General features: G+C 36.9%; 1 protein-coding gene across 3 annotated transcripts in view; it reads right to left on the bottom strand.

Moving 5' to 3' along the window:
* Positions 1 to 1,698: 1,698 nt before the first annotated feature.
* Positions 1,699 to 22,793, bottom strand: part of LOC131427393 (uncharacterized) — a 341,222-nt gene continuing 320,127 nt past the window's right edge. The window contains exons 1-7 of one of the 3 annotated variants that reach the window (XM_058590546.1): positions 8,108 to 8,214; positions 4,672 to 4,829; positions 4,085 to 4,184; positions 3,689 to 4,024; positions 3,176 to 3,287; positions 2,099 to 3,103; positions 1,699 to 2,026 (exon numbers count right to left, since the gene is read on the bottom strand). In XM_058590546.1, the coding sequence (XP_058446529.1) occupies positions 2,958 to 3,103; positions 3,176 to 3,287; positions 3,689 to 4,024; positions 4,085 to 4,184; positions 4,672 to 4,829; positions 8,108 to 8,110 (855 nt within the window). In that variant the 5' untranslated portion in view covers positions 8,111 to 8,214 and the 3' untranslated portion in view covers positions 1,699 to 2,026; positions 2,099 to 2,957. Of the gene's footprint in view, positions 2,027 to 2,098; positions 3,104 to 3,175; positions 3,288 to 3,688; positions 4,025 to 4,084; positions 4,185 to 4,671; positions 4,830 to 8,107; positions 8,215 to 22,793 lie in introns of those variants that run through there. The other 2 variants (XM_058590547.1, XM_058590548.1) reach the window with 2 other exon arrangements.

Raw genomic sequence — 22,793 nt, 5'->3', positions numbered from 1 at the left:
GCAACTCATTCGAGGTTTATATCTTTTTACCGTATCATTTAAGCCGACTGAAAAGGTGCTATTTACATATTACGAACTACTACAGAAACGACGAATCACATCGATCAAGTATGCATGTGAAAACTCCACACAAAACATCTCGTTGCGCTCCAAACATTTTTTTCATCGATCTAGTATTCTTTCCATCGACCTCCAAACACTTATGCAACTCGTTGCGCGCCAAACATCAATCGTAGATCTAGCATGCATAGACGATTTTTTCAACGGAAAATTCCATTGTCCATACAAAGAGAGCGTTTTGTGGTTTTAGAAAATAAATTTTGATCAAAGTTTTCAAGTTTTCCTTGATGAATTATTGATTTCGTATTGATTTCCAAATATCTGCAGTCGGCCCCATTTCCCAATACTCAAATTTGGCCAGAATGTAGTTCAAAGTATGCTGAACGAGAAAATCATATCGCCTAGAGAGGGTTTTTTAGTTTTGGAAAATAAATTTCGATCAAACTTTTCAAGTTTTCCTTGATGAATTATTGATTTCGTATTGATTACCAAATATCTGCCGTCGGACCCATTTCCCAATACTCAAATTTGGCCAGGAAGTAGTTCAAAGTATGCTGAACTAGAAAATCATATCGCCTAGAGAGCGTTTTCTAGTTTTGGAAAATTAAATTTGATCAAAACTTTTAAATCTTTAACTAGTGGGTGAATTGTATTGAAGTGCATGAAATCACGAGTAACATAGATGACGTTTGAGAAGATTGATATTATGTTATATTGATTGTTTTATTGATAATCGAATATTTGCGTCTGACCCATTTCCCAATACTCAAATTTGGCCACAATGTGGTTCAAAGTATGCTGAACGAAAAAGTCATATCGCCAAAAGAGTTTTTTTAATTTTTGGAAAATTAATTTTCATCAATTTTCAATGTTTTGTTCAAATATAAAATATCTTTCGTCTGACCCACTTTCGAAATTGTCCAACGTATTGCTCATCCTTTTTTTCTAGTGGGGGAGTTCCCAGTTTTTTTATTTTGACGGTAGAGGCGCTTCGATGAAGATTTATGATTAATTTTTTGGTGAATACCTCCCTGAACTTTTATTTTTCACGAGAAGGTGGCGCTGCGATTGTTGTTTAGTACACGGAAAATAAAAACTACCTATTATTTGACTTCTTTTTACTTAATTTTGAGTACTTCCTTTCATTCACTCCTTCAATTGTTGTCAAAATACAAAGAGCAAAACCACCCAACAGCGAGAGCTTCGTTCAATAAGCTAAAATTAAGTAAACCGTATTAACTTGAAATTGAGTTAATATGACTCAACTATAGAGTAAATATAACTCATCTTTGAGTATTTTTTTTGCACGTGTCTTACGAAAACTACCTACACGCTGCCAAAAAATTACCTAACTTTAAGTACTTTTCACTCAATAGAGGGGTTGTGTGCAGGAAGTCAATTTTGGGTAAAATGGGTTTTACTTATTTTTGAGTAAAAGCGTCAATAGTACTGATTAGGTAGAAACTACGCAAGCGATATAGAAATCAGCTTGGGTAATTTGATTTCAGTTTTCGTTCGATGGTTGGAAAAATAAAATTAAACGCAAAAAATGATGTCAACTATGATTACGTTATTTATTTAATATATATGATTTATTTTACATATTTCAACAATGTAATGAAAGTTAAATCTGTTCGCACACTTATGGGAATTCATGTTCATTATATTTTGCAATTAGAGCTGCAACAGTATTAGATCTACAGACTATTGTTGTTTTAAAAAAGAAACTAACAAAATCGAATAATTTTCTTAATAATACAGGTATTGTCAATCCGAAAACTTCAAAACTTTTGAAAAATGTGTCTATAGTCTCTATATATCGATGACCGCAAGGCAAAATATTTTTATCAAATACAATAAACATAGGTCCTTCCTTAAATACCGGTGCCACACATACAATGTGCGGCGTGCATGCTGATTCACTATATTGTTTGACGACCTCGTAGTCTGTTTTGCCAGGAACTATCTAAGAGAAGAAAAGAAAAAATGCATCACAATATGCTTGTTAAAAATTGAAAATAGAATCAGAAATCATTACCTGTATCCAAGGGGCAAATCACTCTAAACTCTAGACAATCTCATACTAATATACTCATGTAATTCCAAGATAATCTTCTCTAATCTCATTTAATCCCAACTAGTCTAGATAAGTTTGGGTAATTTAAAACTAATCCAACCTAGTTTTGCCTAATCTTGTTTGAAGTGTATCTGTCATTCGAGCTCCCACGCAGAGATGCCATTTATACAGATTTATCTGTATTATACAGATTTTTACATGCGCATACAGATTTATTACAGAGTACAGATTTTATACAGATTTCTCAAATTTAATAGATTTATACAGATACCACAAAAAGTAAAAAAGAAATAATGAAGTCATGGCGTCATGAAACTTTATTGTCAGACTGGAAAGTTGTATGACCTGACTTGACGTTGCGTATTGGGCGTTTGAATTCCATGTTTGAATTCCAAGTCATCATTTTCAAACGAAAAAGTATATGGATTTACATTTCAATTGTGGTTGATAACAAAAACAATTAAATTTCGTCGTTGAATGTTTTTGTCAGTACGGCAAGGACTTACGATATAAAGGAATGCTCCTTGCATCTGCCATTCTATAACAATAATCTAATGGAATAACATCTTTAAACATAATTTTATTTCCGAAATTTTCTTTCATTAGTGAATACAGATAAATACAAATTTTTTATACAAAGCAATATTATATATATTATATAAAAAATATCTGGCATCTCTGCTCCCACGTTTACAGCTTCTTATGTCAAAATAATGCTTTTCCAGATCTCGGCTAAACTTCTCTAATCCCATTCTAATCCAGCGAGATCCCTGCTAAACTTTTTTACTCCCGGTAAAACTTGTTTGAGTTCAAACAAAGTTTAGAGTGATTTGCCCCTTGCCTGTATCCATTTAATCAAAGGTGTAGCCAGAATCTCTTCGACTGATAATTTATCATCATCTGCTGTACGTTTAATTCCACGGTTAGTTAATTTTTTCAGTATCCGCAATGTTCCTCTCACATACTCTGAAACGGTAAAAATATATTTCATATATTTGAAGCTACGATTTTAAAAAAAATATTTTAACAAAATCTCACTGTTTTCCACATCTCTCCATTTACAATCGAGCATCAATCCAAAGCTTAATAGTTTTTTCAAATCAGCTTGTTTGTCGTACTGCGGTTGAAGCCTTTCAAAAGCTTGTTGTACCTATAAGCAAAAAGCACGTATATTTAGAGATTCGACCGTGAGAGTAATGTAATAGATCTGTCAGTGACACCAATAACATCTTATACTGAGAAATAAATATGGAAATGCTTCTAAAATGCATGTATAAATTTTTCTGTGCATTTTACACAACCATAGTAGGAATATGGAAAAGTGCACCCATTTTTCGCCATAACACTTGTTCAGCGTCTCTGTACATCGAGGAACCTAGGATTACTTCATCAATGCTGTAATACTGTTTTTTCTCATTAAGAATAGAAACACAATACATGTATTGAAGTAATATTCTAATATAATTAACTACGTGTTCTAACTAATATCTATCACTTATAGCTCAAAAGATGAGTTTTAGAATAGTTAATTTTAAATCATTTAATACTCACCATGATTCCATCGAAAGCAAGCAAATGTGGGAAACATTCTATGATGGCTTTACATTTATTTGAAGACCTTGCTTGAAGAAGATATTTGTGGAGTTCGACACAACTCGCCATCCCTTCAGAAATATATCTTCCGTTTTGAGAAACAGGGGTGAGCGTAGCCATACAAGCGGCTTGTTCATATACAGATTTTGATGGCAAAATTTTTGTTTGAGTTTTTGATCTTCTAAACAATCTATCTTCGGGAGCTACGTCTTTGCGCATGTTTGCTACTCGAGTCTCTATTATACCTGAGTGATGACCAAAACCTTTACCTCCGAACCGCCAGAAGAAATATGACTGAAAAGAGAACAATTGATCAAATTTGTTGATGTGAAACATTAAGTTCCTTGTATGTACCTCTTTTGGAGCTTCCATGCTCAAACGCGTTTTCTGAAGATGAGGGAATTCCTCCAAAATGCGAGTCGCCAAGTTTTGTTTTTCTTGCCACGTAGGATATCTGCCGCAATAAAAATTATAAATGTTAGCATGTGCTCAATGGCATTTTTAGTAGCACCAGAGTGAACATAAACAGTGCAAAATGATGTCTGCTATATTACATAAAGAATACTTGTATATCTGTTTAGCAAATAAATCATTTTATATGATTGCAATTATTGTGCAGTGCCACGATGATCATGAGATAGCATTTTTATGTCAACATGATATGAAAATAGTGTTCACTCTGATATAATCTGAATTTTATTATAAAACAAAACATACATGCTTGATATATTTTTATAATTCTATTGACTTTTCTCCCCTCAATGCATAAATTCGATGAAATGTGAAATATGCTTGGATACAAAACCAGTGAATATTGAACAATGTGCATTAAATGACTGATTTGATTTCGTTACCTAACTTATATATAACAGATGGTTTACACAAGCATGTATGTTTACTGTATGTATGCACAGATTTTTTTTATCATAAAACAAGCTTACGTTTTCTCATTCATAATACGGTTTTCAAAAAAGTGTTTCGTTAATATTCGATTCATATGATTTATCTCCGTGATATCTGGAACTATTTGCAAGTCAAGTTTACGAGTGAGAACTTTCTGAAATTTACCCTTTTCCTTTGCCAAAATCGACCGTATAGTCTATAAACAGAGAAGAAATATTCTAATTCAGAATTGTTTAATAGTTCGATGAACGCTAAAACACTACTTCAAATTCAGTACAATTAAAGAAATAATCGTAAACGGAAAATCATCATTTTTTCGTTGCCACAAATTATAGCATTTTCTTGACAACAGTTTGTCGTGATTGATTCTCAGTATTCTGGATGAGACTTTAACTTTATAAGCAAATAACAAAGCATTGAACTCTACTACATCTAATTCCTGGATTATACAAATAATATCTTGATTAAATTTGACAGCAGCTAACAAAATACCATAGAAATTGTTTTCACATTTCTTGTATTTAACTGTGTATCCGGGTCTTATATCTGTTCCGTTGATATTAAAATGATGAATTGCGTGGACGTTATCTGGCATATCGAAAAGCAGAGCTGAATATTTCAAAACCTCTTTCTTTAATATTGAAGATCCTAAAACTATAGGATAATTGATTTTATAATCGTGTTTGAGTATAGAATTGGCTTGCTTTAAACTCAAGCGTTTAGTTAGACTATATGAGAGGTTTCTGAAATTATTGCATGTTTTGGCTTGTGCCTTTGACTCCTTAAATTTGCTTTCATACATCATGCAACTACTATTGCTTATAGGTCCAGATTCTAGGCATACTTGTGGATAATGTGATAAATGGTGAACTTTGTTTACCAATCTTGTCTCAGGGAAACATAGTTTCAGCAAACAAAAAAAATGTGAAATTGCATCTCGTAATTCTTCGATTTGATCTAATAATAGCTTAGAAGAAAAACTTAAAAAACAAATTTTAAGCAAAGTAGCCAATAATTCCATATGAGAAGTATTTACTTCATAAATTTCGGGGAAAATGAACGGAAACACTCTTAGAAGCAGCCAGCATTGGGACGCAGATTGACTTATGGTATTCCCATTTGATCTTAGATTTAGATTAGTAAAATTCGGCGAAGGTTTTTCAGATCTTTCAGTTTGTCCATAGTCAAACCCTTCGATTCTTTCATTGATCATGTCAACGCTCAAAATTTTAGAATGATTGTTAGCATAATTTAAAATTTGTTTAATGACCAAAAAAACACATTCCTCCTTCAAACCACATTGCGAAGGTAGGATTTCATTATTTTGTATAGCAAGTAAATCATTTGCAACTCTTTCTGATGTTCTGCGCGAATACGTATCACCACAATCACCATTCAATAAGTTTGTTCTTGTAATATAGCACATTCGACAAAAGTATGTTGCAGCTGGGCTCAATAAACCACAAATGTCATGAATAGCTAACTAACTTTCTTCTTGGTTGACGGTTTATCAAAACTCGTTTAATGATTTTTTGCTTCCTCAAAATGATTTCCGATGGTTCAGGTATTGGACAACCAGCTGTGAATGTCATAAATGCAATATTGTCTTCGGATGTTAACACATTTGCAGTAAGATTTGGAATATAAAGAGCATTGATAAATTCTACAGTTTCAGCATCTTCGAAGGAATGTTGTTTGGCTCGAACGTATTGTTTGATCAATGACATACTAAATCGTTGACTCCATTCCAAAACAGAACGAAACCCTTGTATAAACATCTGAACTTTTTTTTCAGGCAGAGCAACATCACATCGCATGTCGGTAATTAATTGAATCACAGCATTTGAAACTTCTTTTAGAGATACTGGCTCTTCGTAATAAAACGGATTGCGTATGTTTTTCGGATCGATTTGAGCATCATTTGAATTTATCTCCTCAATTTCTTCTAATGGTTGTGAAACTAGCAATTCGTCGGAATCATTAACTTCGTTCAAGCTCTCAATAGGATGCTTCGCTAATAAGTGTTTCTTGAAGTCAAAGAAATAATAATACATGGTTCGACATAAACAGCATTTGAAAGGAATAGGTGATTTTCGACTTGTTGGTAAACTATGCGCACTTCGGAAATGATATTTCAATTCGTCAATATAGCCGTTGATATGCTGATGACATCCATCAATATGAAATTGCAAACCTTGAATTGAAAAAGTTTGGAGGTAGTACACATTTTTTTAATTATGTGAAGCTTCATCTACTTTTATCGGCTGTTTGTGATCAGGCAACTAGAACAAATAGAATATCAACAGGATATGGAAAAGAATGTCAAAAGGAAAATGAAATTATGACAAACAATTGTGCCAAATGAAACAGTATATCTATTTTATGCCAAACGAAAGTTATGCCAAACAAATTTAGACCAATCGAATATTGTCCAAATAACGTACACCTGTTGAATACCACAAATAACTAGAATCCGTGTTTGTACTATTAAGACTTATACTATAAATAAAAGAGTAGTGGCGTGAATCTGCCAGTTGATAACTAAAACACTCATTTTGGTTATACTGGTTCCGATTTCCGATTACGAAAACAGTTACGACTTCACATCGTACCCATTTTTACAAATTTAAATTCAAATCAAGGATGACTTATAGTCTTATAGTTTGCTGCAGAATTTTAATTGGATCCAACTTTTGATTCCGGATTTATATGGTGGTGTTAAAATTTTTAACCGTTTTATAAGTGACAACACAAAAAATGTACATACTTTTCAAAACTGGTCTTAAAAACATTCAAACTTGTACCTCTTATAAGCGGCACCCCAATAAATGGATTAATATAGGGTTTGACAAATATTGGTAGATCCAATAGCTTCCAGATTGATATTGCTAGTTCGCTAAAGGTGCTTTAACGCTAACGTTGCATGCGGACGAGAAAGTATCAGTAAAAATACATATGAAATTGATCATTGACTCCTTTGAAGCTTTCAACAAACGCAAGCTTGTCGAAATCGGTTGGAAAATCTCTGAAAGAATAGATCAGTTTGCCAGTTACGTTATATGATTTTATGACCCAATAAAAGAGTCATTAAGATGCTTCTTAGATTGCAAAAGGATGATCGTCATTCCATCCAGAACAATCAATCTCAAGTAATAAGACTACTGCTAATTAAAACTAAATTTATCACTTGGAAGCTCGCTTAAACAGAAAAGGCTGTCAGTATCATCATATATCAATGAGGACTGTTTTTATCATAACAACCCCTTTACCAATAACGTGCATGTTACGAATACGTCATTCTTTAAAACATTTATTTTAACAATACAAAACGTTTTGATCCGAATAAAATTAAAGATTTTACAAATATAATTATATTAAAACAAAACAGTCTGAGTATGTTGGATTCCAGTTGTTTCATTATCTCCTAATTGAGAGGATCACGCAAACAAATCAATAATAATATTATTGACTTACCATCGAACTGCCAAGGCTGCTCTATTGAGCTGCTGCACCGTTGAGCGATCGAACGCATCTCAATATTTTCCATCGCCTGAAATGATATTACGGTGTAATTATAGTTTTAAAAAGAAATTATACAAAGCTACTTACACTACGATTGATGACTGTTATTTATTTAATCCCTCAAAACCGGCAATTTTATGAAATAATTTTCCTCGCTCCAAATCTGACCGCAACACACAAAATTATTTTCACCCAACAGCAACTTATTGAAGTAAACTAAACTGTTGAGTGAAAACTACTCAATCGATACAGTACTTTTCACCCAACAATAAAAAACATGCTTGATTACTTCATGTTAGGTAAATTTAAGTCAACCGTTGGGTTTTTTTTGGCAGCGTGTAGAGCCACTTTACCTAAAATTAGGTTATTGAACGAAACCCCCAAATTGGGTGGAATGTACTTAAAATTAGGTTGATTTGCGGTTCCGTGTACGTATTCTCCTGAAAAGGTTCTTGTCTCGGACTGGTGGCTCAGCCAGCGGGTGGGCCGTTTCACGGCGGTCATTGCTGATTGGACCAGGGTTACCATAGATTTTTCTGTAAAACACAGATTTTTGTGCCTATTTTGAAATACAGATTCTGTGTCACAGAACACAGATTTTATCAAAATACACAGATTTATGCAGATTTTTGTGAAAATTTAATAAAAATGACAGATTTTCAAAATGTTTTTTACAGATTTCTGCAGATTATGATCGACAATATGCAACACAGATGGTACACAGATTTTTCAAGTTGAAACACAGATTTTAAAATGGCAACTCTGGATTGGACCGTAACACTCGAAAAAGAAAGTAAACAAAGAGAAACTGTCATTTGCACTAAGTACCTTTTCTAATGTTCGTCTTCAATTTAGTAGAAAGTACTCCAAATTTGGTGATTTTGCGTTATATACATAGAGTTAAGGTTTCAGTTTCGAAATGAATGTCGGTTTACTCATTTTATATGGTGCTTCATAGGTGAAAACATAATTTAATGTTTTGTTTCAGATATCAAAAGGGAAACATGCCACAAAAGGCAATAAACAAATAATCGAAGAGAATATAGCCACACTAAAATTCTATTGGTACATGTCATGTGGATCATCAACAATATATTTTATTATTTTCCTGTTTTTCGAGTCATTTGAGATACTAACATTGGTATGTATTACGATTTACAACATTGAGTTTAAAAAACCGCACACTAAGCCTGTGAACCATCTCGCGGTTAATTTAAACTTTTGGTTAAAATCTGATGTTAATTTTAAAAAACAACTTTGATGCAGTTTTGTGATTAATCGTTATAGTAAAACCGTTTTTGTTAGCAAAAGAGTTTCGATTAGCGAAATTGAAGAAATGTAAAACACATTTGTCGGCTGGGAATTATCCTAGTACCACCAAATTTATTGAGCATCCCATGCTTTTATTTTTTTAGTTTTGAACTAGTCTCCATTTATCAATATTAGAAATTGTTTGATTTTCATTATTGATTACAGTGTCTGCATTATTGTAGACCCTGCCACCAGCATAGAGCCAAATCTCTTCAACTCAGCAACGCCATCGCACAGTATCACGTTCAACATATCATGTCAAATGTATGGGTGTCAATATGAAAATTTTTCTAAGTCCCAGAAAGTTGATTTTTTCAACAAAATTTTTTTTCGAGATGACACTAAATTTCGATGTTTTATGCAGTTTTAAGAGTTTTGGCATCAAAAAAAATTTTCGATTTTGGAAATTTCATGTACTCCCCCCTATGGTGCTTTTTCAAGATCGAAAATTGTCAAACCTTTACCACCGGGCAGCACCCCTTACGCATGTCCGATTTAGGTCAAATTTTGCATGAAGGCTTTTTTCGAGGTGCTTAAACTTTTGAGCACTAGAACTTAACGAAAATAGAGGTGATCCTAAAATTTTGGCACCCATATATATATAAGAGCGGTAAAAATCAATGTGTTTTGTCGGTTACGTCACTTATACCATCATATATCTGGAACCAAAAGTCACAACCATTTGATCTTCGAACTTGATCAATGGCCCGACAGTAGCTTTCAAACGAGCCCAAGTTTGTTAAAATCGGTTCAGTTATCTCTGAGAAAATTGAGCGCGTTCAAATACAACGCTTTTGTCGGTTACGTCACTTATACAATCATATCTCCGGAACCAAAAGTCACAGCCATTTGATCTTCGAACTTGATCAATGGCCCGATAGTACCTTTCAAACGAGCCTAAGTTTGTTAAAATCGGTTCAGCCATCTCTGAGAAAATTGAGCGCGTTCAAATTCAACGCCTTTTGTCGGTTACGTCACTTATACAATCATATCTCCGAAACCAAAAGTCACAGCCATTTGATCTTCGAACTTGATCAATGGCCCGACAGTAGCTTTCAAACGAGCCCAAGTTTGTTAAAATCGGTTCAGTCATCTCTGAGAAAATTGAGCGCGTTCAAATATCTTCTAAAAGTGCACACACATACATACACACACACACATACACACAGACATTTTCCGATCTCGTCGAACTGAGTCTAATGGTATATAACACTATGGGTCTCCGAGGCTCCGTTCGAAAGTCGATTTTTCCAGCAATTCTAATACCTTTCTATAGAGAAAGGCAAAAAGCCTTCTTAGTCCACTTAGTGAAATTTTCATATATCTTGAAAAATCACCATAGGGGGGAGTACATGAAATTTTCGAAATCGAAAAAAAATTTTTGATGCCAAAAGGCTTAGAATTGCATGAAACGTCGAGATTTAGTGTCATCTCGAAAAAAAATTTTTTTGAAAAAATCGACTTTTTGGGACTTAGAAAAAATATGAAAATTATTCTAAGTCCCAGAAAGTTGATTTTTTCAACAAAATTTTTTTTCGAGATGACACTAAATTTCGATGTTTTATGCAGTTTTAAGAGTTTTGGCATCAAAAAAAATTTTCGATTTTGGAAATTTCATGTACTCCCCCCTATGGTGCTTTTTCAAGATCGAAAATTGTCAAACCTTTACCACCGGGCAGCACCCCTTACGCATGTCCGATTTAGGTCAAATTTTGCATGAAGGCTTTTTTCGAGGTGCTTAAACTTTTGAGCACTAGAACTTAACGAAAATAGAGGTGATCCTAAAATTTTGGCACCCATATATATATAAGAGCGGTAAAAATCGTGTTTTGTCGGTTACGTCACTTATACCATCATATATCTGGAACCAAAAGTCACAACCATTTGATCTTCGAACTTGATCAATGGCCCGACAGTAGCTTTCAAACGAGCCCAAGTTTGTTAAAATCGGTTCAGTTATCTCTGAGAAAATTGAGCGCGTTCAAATACAACGCTTTTTGTCGGTTACGTCACTTATACAATCATATCTCCGGAACCAAAAGTCACAGCCATTTGATCTTCGAACTTGATCAATGGCCCGATAGTACCTTTCAAACGAGCCTAAGTTTGTTAAAATCGGTTCAGCCATCTCTGAGAAAATTGAGCGCGTTCAAATTCAACGCCTTTTGTCGGTTACGTCACTTATACAATCATATCTCCGAAACCAAAAGTCACAGCCATTTGATCTTCGAACTTGATCAATGGCCCGACAGTAGCTTTCAAACGAGCCCAAGTTTGTTAAAATCGGTTCAGCCATCTCTGAGAAAATTGAGCGCGTTCAAATATCTGCTAAAAGTGCACACACATACATACACACACACACACACACATACACACAGACATTTTCCGATCTCGTCGAACTGAGTCGAATGGTATATAACACTATGGGTCTCCGAGGCTCCGTTCGAAAGTCGGTTTTTCCAGCAATTCTAATACCTTTCTATAGAGAAAGGCAAAAAGCCTTCTTAGTCCACTTAGTGAAATTTTCATATATCTTGAAAAATCACCATAGGGGGGAGTACATGAAATTTTCGAAATCGAAAAAAAATTTTTGATGCCAAAAGGCTTAGAATTGCATGAAACGTCGAGATTTAGTGTCATCTCGAAAAAAAATTTTTTTGAAAAAATCGACTTTTTGGGACTTAGAAAAAATATGAAAATTTTTCTAAGTCCCAGAAAGTTGATTTTTTCAACAAAATTTTTTTTCGAGATGACACTAAATTTCGATGTTTTATGCAGTTTTAAGAGTTTTGGCATCAAAAAAAATTTTCGATTTTGGAAATTTCATGTACTCCCCCCTATGGTGCTTTTTCAAGATCGAAAATTGTCAAACCTTTACCACCGGGCAGCACCCCTTACGCATGTACGATTTAGGTCAAATTTTGCATGAAGGCTTTTTTCGAGGTGCTTAAACTTTTGAGCACTAGAACTTAACGAAAATAGAGGTGATCCTAAAATTTTGGCACCCATATATATATATAACAGCGGTAAAAATCAATGTGTTTTGTCGGTTACGTCACTTATACCATCATATATCTGGAACCAAAAGTCACAACCATTTGATCTTCGAACTTGATCAATGGCCCGACAGTAGCTTTCAAACGAGCCCAAGTTTGTTAAAATCGGTTCAGTTATCTCTGAGAAAATTGAGCGCGTTCAAATACAACGCTTTTGTCGGTTACGTCACTTATACAATCATATCTCCGGAACCAAAAGTCACAGCCATTTGATCTTCGAACTTGATCAATGGCCCGATAGTACCTTTCAAACGAGCCTAAGTTTGTTAAAATCGGTTCAGCCATCTCTGAGAAAATTGAGCGCGTTCAAATTCAACGCCTTTTGTCGGTTACGTCACTTATACAATCATATCTCCGAAACCAAAAGTCACAGCCATTTGATCTTCGAACTTGATCAATGGCCCGACAGTAGCTTTCAAACGAGCCCAAGTTTGTTAAAATCGGTTCAGTCATCTCTGAGAAAATTGAGCGCGTTCAAATATCTTCTAAAAGTGCACACACATACATACACACACACACACACATACACACAGACATTTTCCGATCTCGTCGAACTGAGTCGAATGGTATATAACACTATGGGTCTCCGAGGCTCCGTTCGAAAGTCGGTTTTTCCAGCAATTCTAATACCTTTCTATAGAGAAAGGCAAAAAGCCTTCTTAGTCCACTTAGTGAAATTTTCATATATCTTGAAAAATCACCATAGGGGGGAGTACATGAAATTTTCGAAATCGAAAAAAATTTTTGATGCCAAAAGGCTTAGAAGTGCATGAAACGTCGAGATTTAGTGTCATCTCGAAAAAATTTTATTTTGAAAAAATCGACTTTTTGGGATATGAAAATTTTTCCAAGTCCCAGAAAGTTGATATTTTCAAAAAAAAATTTTTTTTGAGATGACACTAAATTTCGATGTTACATGCAGTTTTAAGAGTTTCGGCATCAAAAAAAATTTTCGATTTTGGAAATTTCATGTACTCCCCCCTATGGTGCTTTTTCATGATCGAAAATTGTCAAAACTTTACCACCGGGCAGCACCCCTTACGCATGTCCGATTTAGGTCAAATTTTGCATGAAGGCTTTTTTCGAGGTGCTTAAACTTTTGAGCACTAGAGCTTAACGAAAATAGAGGTGATCCCAAAATTTTGGCACCCTTATATATATATATATATATATATATATATATATATAAGAGCGGTAAAAATCAATGTGTTTTGTCGGTTACGTCACTTATACCATCACATATCTGGAACCAAAAGTCACAACCATTTGATCTTCGAACTTGATCAATGGCCCGACAGTAGCTTTCAAACGAGCCCAAGTTTGTTAAAATCGAATCAGTCATCTCTGAGAAAATTGAGCGCGTTCAAACACAACGCCTTTTGTCGGTTACGTCACTTATACAATCATATCTCCGGAACCAAAAGTCACAGCCATTTGATCTTCGAACTTGATCAATGGCCCGCCAGTAGCTTTCAAACGAGCCCAAGTTTGTTAAAATCGGTTCAGCCATCTCGGAGAAAATTGAACGCGTTCAAATACAACGCTTTTTGTCGGTTACGTCACTTATACAATCATATCTCCGGAACCAAAAGTCACAGCCATTTGATCTTCGAACTTGATCAATGGCCCGACAGTAGCTTTCAAACGAGCCCAAGTTTGTTAAAATCGGTTCAGCCATCTCAGAGAAAATTGAGCACGTTCAAATATCTTCGAAAAGTGCACACACATACTCACACATACATACACACACAGCCATTTTCCGATCTCGACGAACTGAGTCGAATGGTATATAACACTGTGGGTCTCAGTGGCTCCGTTCGAAAGTCGGTTTTTCCAGCAATTCTAATACCTTTCTATAGAGAAAGGCAAAAAGTTGATTTTTCCGACTGGTCAGCACCTATTGTCGTTGTCCGAAAACCAAATTGAACTGTACGAATCTGTGCAGATTTTTCCACAGGCCTAAACGCTGTATTGGAGCCAAATAACTATCCACTGCCCTTACCAGAGGATATTTTCGCGAAAATGGCCAATTGTCGGATTTTCAGTCACTTATCCGATGCTTATCTACAAGTACCAGTGGATGAAGCCAGCCTACCGTTTCTCACCATCAATACCCATAAAGGCCTTTTCCAGTTCACGCGACTATCACCCGGTAGCTCCGGGAGCCTTTCAGCAGTTTATGGATTCAATGCTTGCTGGTCTCAAACGCACCACTGGTTACCTGGATGACATTTTGGTCGGGGGAAGCACAAAAGAGGAACATCAACACAACCTGCAGATGGTTCTTCATCGTTTACGTGATTACGGTTTTACCGTATGCATAAACAAATTCAATTTCTACATGCATCAGGTGTGCAAGTACCTGGGCCAAATTGTTGATGCTGATGGAATACGACCGGATCCAGACAAAATAGCTCCAATCGTAAACATGCCGCCTCCACATGACATTTCAACTTTACGATCATATCTCGGCGCGTTAAATTATTATGGGAAATACATGAAAGATATGCGTACTCTTCGACAGCCTATGGATCAGCTTCTTAAGGAAGGCACAAAATTTGTGTGGTCACCAGAGTGCCAAGAATCGTTCAACAAATTTAGGAATCTCTTACAATCACCGTTACTGTTGACGCACTACAATTCAAGGTTGGAAATTATAGTATCTGTAGATGCATCAAACGTCGGACAGGGTGCTCGAATCGCTCATAAGTTCCCTGACGGATCAGTAAAAGCTTTTGGCCACGTGTCTCGCAGCTTAACCGCAGCTGAAAGTAACTATAGTCAGGTTGAAAGAGAAGGACAATTTTGGCCATGCTGACGTTCTCTCGCGGCTAATGAATCGTCACGTTCGACCCGATGAAGAATTCGTAATCGCTCATCTCGAACTAGAACATAGTATTCGTAGCATCATCTACCAGTCAATACAAGCTTTGCCACTTTCGTTCAAGCAAGTCAGAGATAGAACCACATCTGATCATGATCTGCAACAAGTCATGCGGTTCGTCAACGATGGGTGGCCCTCAAAGAAAACGAGTATAACCGATGCACAAGTTCAACAGTTTTACTTACGGCGTGATGGACTGTCCGTCGTAAATGGATGTCTTCTTTATGGTGAGAGATTGGTGGTGCCATCCTGTTCCAGAAAACGAGTGTTACAGCAGTTACATACTGGGCATCCGGGAGTTGAACGCATCCGGTCAATAGCCCGACAGTATGTGTATTGGCCAAACATCGACGAAGCTGTTTCGAAGCTCGTTCGATCCTGCGGGGAATGTGCAAGTGTCGCTAAAACTGACAGGAAGACAAACCTTGAGTCTTGGCCGGTTCCTGAAAAGCCGTGGCAAAGGTTGCATCTAGATTTCGCAGGTCCAATGGATGGACAATACTATCTCATTCTAGTCGGTTCCTACTCAAAATGGCCAGAAGTTGTGCGAACTAAGGACATCACGACAAAAACAACCTTGCACATACTTCGTGGAATCTTCGCCAGATATGGACAACCTGAAACGTTAGTTACAGATAACGGTTCTCAACTAACTAGCGAGCAGTTTGAAGCTTTTTGTGATACTAACGGTATCATGCATCTGAAAACTGCACCGTTTCATCCGCAATCAAACGGATTAGCAGAAAGGTTTGTTGATACGTTCAAAAGATCACTAAAAAAATCACTTCAGGGGGAGAAACACTCGATGAAGCAATCGATACCTTTCTTCTCTGCTATCGTTCAACACCGTGTCGCAATGCACCAGATGGGAAGTCTCCTGCTGAACACATTTTTGGCAGGCCAATACGAACATCGCGTGAATTACTACGTCTACCTACTCCTGCGCACAAGTTTCATAATTCTAAGCAAGAGAGGCAGTTCAACCGAAAGCATGGAACGAAGGACCGGAACTACAATCCCAAAGACTTGGTATGGACTAAAGTGTACCGAAACAACAAATGGAGTTGGCAAGAAGGAACCGTAATTGAGCGTATAGGAAAAGTTATGTACAACGTGTGGCTTCCTTCAAAACGAGCCCTTATTCGATCCCATTGCAACCAATTGCAAAGCCGATACGAAACGGAGCAGCAGAGAACAAACGGAATCAGTGGAAGATTCGCCTGTACCACTTGCAATTCTGTTGGACAATTGTGGTCTGAATACAAGCACATCGGAACCGGAAGCCGAAACATCCTTCGTCTTACCAGCCGAACTAAATGAGAACCTGCAGCGTCAGAGACAACATCGACGTACACGTACACCACAAAACAATCAGCACCGGGAATCGGTTCACTTACGCCAGTCTTCTAGGCTACGAAGACCACCCGTGAGGTATGCACCCTATCATCTTTATTAAAGAGGGAGGTGTTGGCAGGACTCCACATTATCGACTTCACCATCTTCGCTCGTCAACTGATAGGCGTCAGTATGACAGATGCAGGCTTTAGTATTGGTGACCGGACATGAGATCAGACTAGTTCAGTTCTTCTTGATAGTCAGAGAGATGATGTACATACTCGTGCACCTCCAGTGCTCTAGATTTTATAAATGTATAATTAGCACATAAGCTTTTAATTCGTTCTAATAAACAGTATTGTATCAAATATCGTAACATATACCATTAGACTCAACTTGACAAGATCGGAAAAAATCTGTTCGTGTGTGTGTGTGTTTGTGTGCACCTTTAAAAGAGTTTTCTCCGCACCATTTTCTCAGAGATGACTGAAACAATTTTCGATGAAGATTGTTACAGAGGACTTTACATGATTTATTTTAATGTACTATGCTGTACCCCGGTGGCACGATTGTCAACTGCATACAATTGGCTTGAAGCCGAAAATTTTAGTTCTTTGGTTCTAGTTCGCTGTCAAATGCTGTGTTTAAGCAGTGTTCACAAGTTCACATTTTTCTTCATGCGGTTGCTCCAACATAAGGAAACGATTTTGATGGAATATAATCAAACTATAATAAACCACAATTTCTTTTCCTTATTCAAAAAGAGGTCAAATTACTTGTTTCATAGTGAATACTAGACTAGAGTTATATTTATAATGGGTTTGAAGAAATTAATCTTTGACACCAGTGTGGTTTGAATGTATGGTATGAACGTAGCTTAACATATTGTTGATAACAACGCCACCAATACAAAATGCGTCGGCTTCAGGAACCAGCTTCCATAGCAGGGGGGTGGCTGTACCAGTACCAGAACCAGTGTACATTTTCGTCAATAACATTTGATCGACCCGATAAATTTCGATGAAAACTGCAAAAGAGATCTCTATTAGTAAAAGGAATCGAATGAGCGTATTTCCAAAAGTGTCTTTTGATAAGACTTCATATGTAGTTTTTCAAAATGTACTATGCTGTATTAGTACCAGAACCAGTATACATCGTCAATAACTTTTGATCGACCCGATAAATTTCGATGAAAATTGCAACAAAGATCTTTATTAGTAAAAGGAATCGAATGAGCATATTTCCAAAAGTGCCTTTTGCTATGACTTAATATGCAGTTTTTTAAAATGTACCCTCGGACCTTAAAGACAATGTTATAAAAGGTCCTAAATATACAAACAAACAAAAAAGTACTATGCTGTACTAGTACCACAACCAGTGTACATTTTCGTCAATAATTTTTGATCAACCCGATAAATTTCGATGTAAATTGCAACAGAGATCTCTATTAGTATAAGGAATCGAATGAGCGTATCCAAAAGTGCCATTTGCTAAAGCTTATGAAATATTATGAAATTTTTAAAAATGTACTATGCTGTACTAGCACCAGAACCAGTGTACATTTTCGTCTTTATTAGTATAAGGAAACGAATGAGCGTATTTCCAAAAGTGCCTGCAAAAGTGATTTACCGCTTGTAATCGGCAGTGACATAAATGCTCACCATATCATTTGGGGCAGCACAGATATAAATTCGAGAGGCTCTGATATGATGGAATTTGTGAGCAGTACAAACCTGCACATAGTCAATGCAGGAAACCGTCCAACTTTTGCGAGATCTGGCAGAGAGGAGGTTTTGGACGTAACTCTCTGCTCTGATAGAATTGCGCATGAGTTGGTGAATTGGCTCGTCTCCGATGAGCTCGAACCTTCGTTGTCTGATCATAAGTACATATTCTTTGATCATTCAAACGTTAAATTTGATATTATCACATATCGTAATCCCAAATCTACAAACTGGGACCTCTATGAAGAGGGCTTGGCGACTAGATTTTACGGGTACCAACCAACAATTGAAACCCCAATTGATTTGGAAAATGTTGTCGACGAGACAAACTCACTCATAGTTGCAGCATATGAAGAGGCTTGTCCACTTCGGATTGTGCGAGCTACTAGAGGAACTCCTTGGTGGAATGCTGAACTTGCTAGACTAAGGAAACTATGCAGAAGAGCTTGGAACCACCGTCGCAGAAATGGGTCGGAGGCATTCGTGTTGGCTCGAAGGGCTTACAAATATGCTCTTCGATCGTCTGAGCGAAGTGGTTGGAAAAGCCTCTGCACAAATGTCTCTAGTCTCAACGAGGCTAGCAGATTAAATAAGTTACTTTCGAAGTCTAAGGACTTTAATGTCAGTTTCTTAAGAACTTCAGATGGTGAACACTTGTCTGATGAAGGTGATGTACTTCACTATCTTTTTAACACTCACTTTCCAGGTGAGGTGCTTTTCACTCATCGTAGGATAATCACAGGAGCTCGTCCGTTGCAGTTCTTTGGTTCAGAGGTCACTGTGGTCGAACAAGTTAAATACGTCGGGGTTATTCTTGACTCAAAACTGAATTGGTCTGCTCACATTGACTTCAGAATTAAAAGAGCTTGCATGGCTTTCGGCCAATGTAGACGAGCTTTTGGAAAATCATGGGGACTCAAACCCAGATATATTCATTGGATCTACACAACTATTGTTAGACCAATTTTAGCATATGGATGTCTTGTATGGTGGCAGAAAGGAGAAGTCGCGACAGTTCAGTCAAAGATAAATCATCTCCAAAGGATGGTCATAATGGCGATGACAGGAGCATTCACGACAACTCCTACTGCTGCTCTAGAGGCGCTACTGTGCATTAAACCACTACATGTGTTCCTAAAACAAGAAGCATTATCTTGTGCATATCGTCTTAAGGTTACAGGGCTTTGGAACAGTAACCCATTAGATTATGCTACCAGCCACACTCGCTTGTGGTCTCAAATGGTTACGTGGGATGAGTATTTACTCGCTCCTAGTGACCTAACTCTCACATGCAGTTTTCCTTTCAAAACATTCAATGTGAGCTATCCTTTTCGTGAGGAATGGTTGTCTGGTTGTCTGGAACGACAACTTGATGAACACATAGTTTGTTATACGGACGGTTCTCTGTTGAATGGTCGTGCTGGTACTGGTGTCTACTGTCGTGAAATGAGGCTGGAGCAGTCTCATTCACTTGGTAGATACTGTACTGTGTTTCAAGCAGAAATCTACGCGATTCTGTGTGGAGTACAATCGGCACTTCAGCAGAGGATCTGTGGTAAGCGAATTTATTTTTGTTCCGACAGTCAGGCAGCCTTAAAAGCACTCAGTTCGAATGACTCACGGTCGAATCTAGTGATCGCATGTCGAACTCAAATTGAAGACCTCAGCATTTCAAATGCTGTTTACTTCTTATGGGTACCCGGCCATTCTGGTATTACTGGAAATGAATGGGCTGATGAGTTGGCTAGAGCTGGTGCAACGAATGATTTCGTTGGTCCTGAACCAGCTTTACCACTTTCAACTAGTTGGATAAAGCACAAGATTCGTTCTTGGGCTGTATCCAAACATGCCAGCTACTGGCGCAGCTTGCAAACTTGCGCTCAGACAAAAGCATTTCTACCAGATTTAAATCTGAAAATGTCAAAGTGTCTACTGCATTTCTCCAAGCATCATTGCAGTATTCTGGTCAGAGCTCTGACTGGACATTGCAAACTCAATTATCACATGGCTACTATTCAACGTGCTGAGTATTATTCGTGTGATTTGTGTGAATGCGATTATGGTACTTCATATCATCTGATATGTAACTGTCCCGCATTGACGCAGCTACGTATCCGGGTTTTTGGTTCTCCATACATGGTTGAGTCTGTGTATGCGGAGCTAAAATTGAAGGATATTCTCTCGTTTCTTACCCAATGTGGTAAGGAGCTATAGTCAGAAGGGTTCATCGTTCTTCCTGGAGTGAATGAATCCCTTCTGTATTCACCTTAAATAGGGTTTAGCAGATTGTTTGGCATCTTTTAGTGGGTGCCGAATTTACTTCTGCTCGTACATACTGCGAATCGTTCTGCATTCTTCCGGGAGTGCAGAATGGTGTCGCTTTTGTAAGATCTTCAAATCCTCTCGGGGGTTGGAGGTTTTATTAACAGCGGACTGTTCGGGACCTCGTAGAGGTTCAGAATTTACTTCTGCTTCCACTAAATGTGATCCTCAGCAGATTGTTCGGCATCCCTTAGGGGTGCAGAATTTACTTCTGCTTTTATGTGTTTTTGTGTCGTCAATTTTTTCCATCCTCCTAGTCCAACCCTTACCATTTCCTTTCAATCCTTCCCTCTTATATATCGGGAAAATGATGCTAAAAACAAATTGATGGCAAGGCACAAATCTCCAAATATCAAGGGGAACGTGCCTAATAAACAGTATTGTATCAAATATCGTAACATATACCATTAGACTCAACTTGACAAGATCGGAAAAAATCTGTTCGTGTGTGTGTGTGTTTGTGTGCACCTTTAAAAGAGTTTTCTCCGCACCATTTTCTCAGAGATGACTGAAACAATTTTCGATGAAGATTGTTACAGAGGACTTTACATGATTTATTTTAATGTACTATGCTGTACCCCGGTGGCACGATTGTCAACTGCATACAATTGGCTTGAAGCCGAAAATTTTAGTTCTTTGGTTCTAGTTCGCTGTCAAATGCTGTGTTTAAGCAGTGTTCACAAGTTCACATTTTTCTTCATGCGGTTGCTCCAACATAAGGAAACGATTTTGATGGAATATAATCAAACTATAATAAACCACAATTTCTTTTCCTTATTCAAAAAGAGGTCAAATTACTTGTTTCATAGTGAATACTAGACTAGAGTTATATTTATAATGGGTTTGAAGAAATTAATCTTTGACACCAGTGTGGTTTGAATGTATGGTATGAACGTAGCTTAACATATTGTTGATAACAACGCCACCAATACAAAATGCGTCGGCTTCAGGAACCAGCTTCCATAGCAGGGGGGTGGCTGTACCAGTACCAGAACCAGTGTACATTTTCGTCAATAACATTTGATCGACCCGATAAATTTCGATGAAAACTGCAAAAGAGATCTCTATTAGTAAAAGGAATCGAATGAGCGTATTTCCAAAAGTGTCTTTTGATAAGACTTCATATGTAGTTTTTCAAAATGTACTATGCTGTATTAGTACCAGAACCAGTGTACATCGTCAATAACTTTTGATCGACCCGATAAATTTCGATGAAAATTGCAACAAAGATCTTTATTAGTAAAAGGAATCGAATGAGCATATTTCCAAAAGTGCCTTTTGCTATGACTTAATATGCAGTTTTTTAAAATGTACCCTCGGACCTTAAAGACAATGTTATAAAAGGTCCTAAATATACAAACAAACAAAAAAGTACTATGCTGTACTAGTACCACAACCAGTGTACATTTTCGTCAATAATTTTTGATCAACCCGATAAATTTCGATGTAAATTGCAACAGAGATCTCTATTAGTATAAGGAATCGAATGAGCGTATCCAAAAGTGCCATTTGCTAAAGCTTATGAAATTTTTAAAAATGTACTATGCTGTACTAGCACCAGAACCAGTGTACATTTTCGTCTTTATTAGTATAAGGAAACGAATGAGCGTATTTCCAAAAGTGCCTTTTGCTACGACTTCATATAAAATTTTTCAAAATGTACTATGCTGTACTAGTACCAGAACCAGTGTACATTTTCGTCAATAATAAGCAAACATGCCTTTTGATTCGAAGAGAAATCTTCAAGAAGTAATAGAGTGATAGCGTGTGATTTTGGTAATTTGGAAATCGACCATCGAAGTAACTTGCCTTCGCGAGCATCGAACGTCGCGTAACTTCTTACCTTCCACTCTTTTGACTCCGAACTGATCAGTATAAGGGGGCAGTTTGTTGTACAGTGGACTGGATCTTTAAAGTTTAATCAATTTTTCTGGCGGATAATCTCGATTTATGAGGATTTTGACTTCATCCGGATAAATATCGTTTTGTGCCACTCGCCATAACCA

The sequence above is a fragment of the Malaya genurostris genome, chromosome 2 (assembly GCF_030247185.1).
Source record: "Malaya genurostris strain Urasoe2022 chromosome 2, Malgen_1.1, whole genome shotgun sequence".
NCBI classification, from domain to species: Eukaryota; Metazoa; Arthropoda; class Insecta; order Diptera; family Culicidae; genus Malaya; species Malaya genurostris.
Note: the sequence above shows the minus strand (reverse complement) of the source record. Positions and strands in the feature narration are given on the sequence as shown.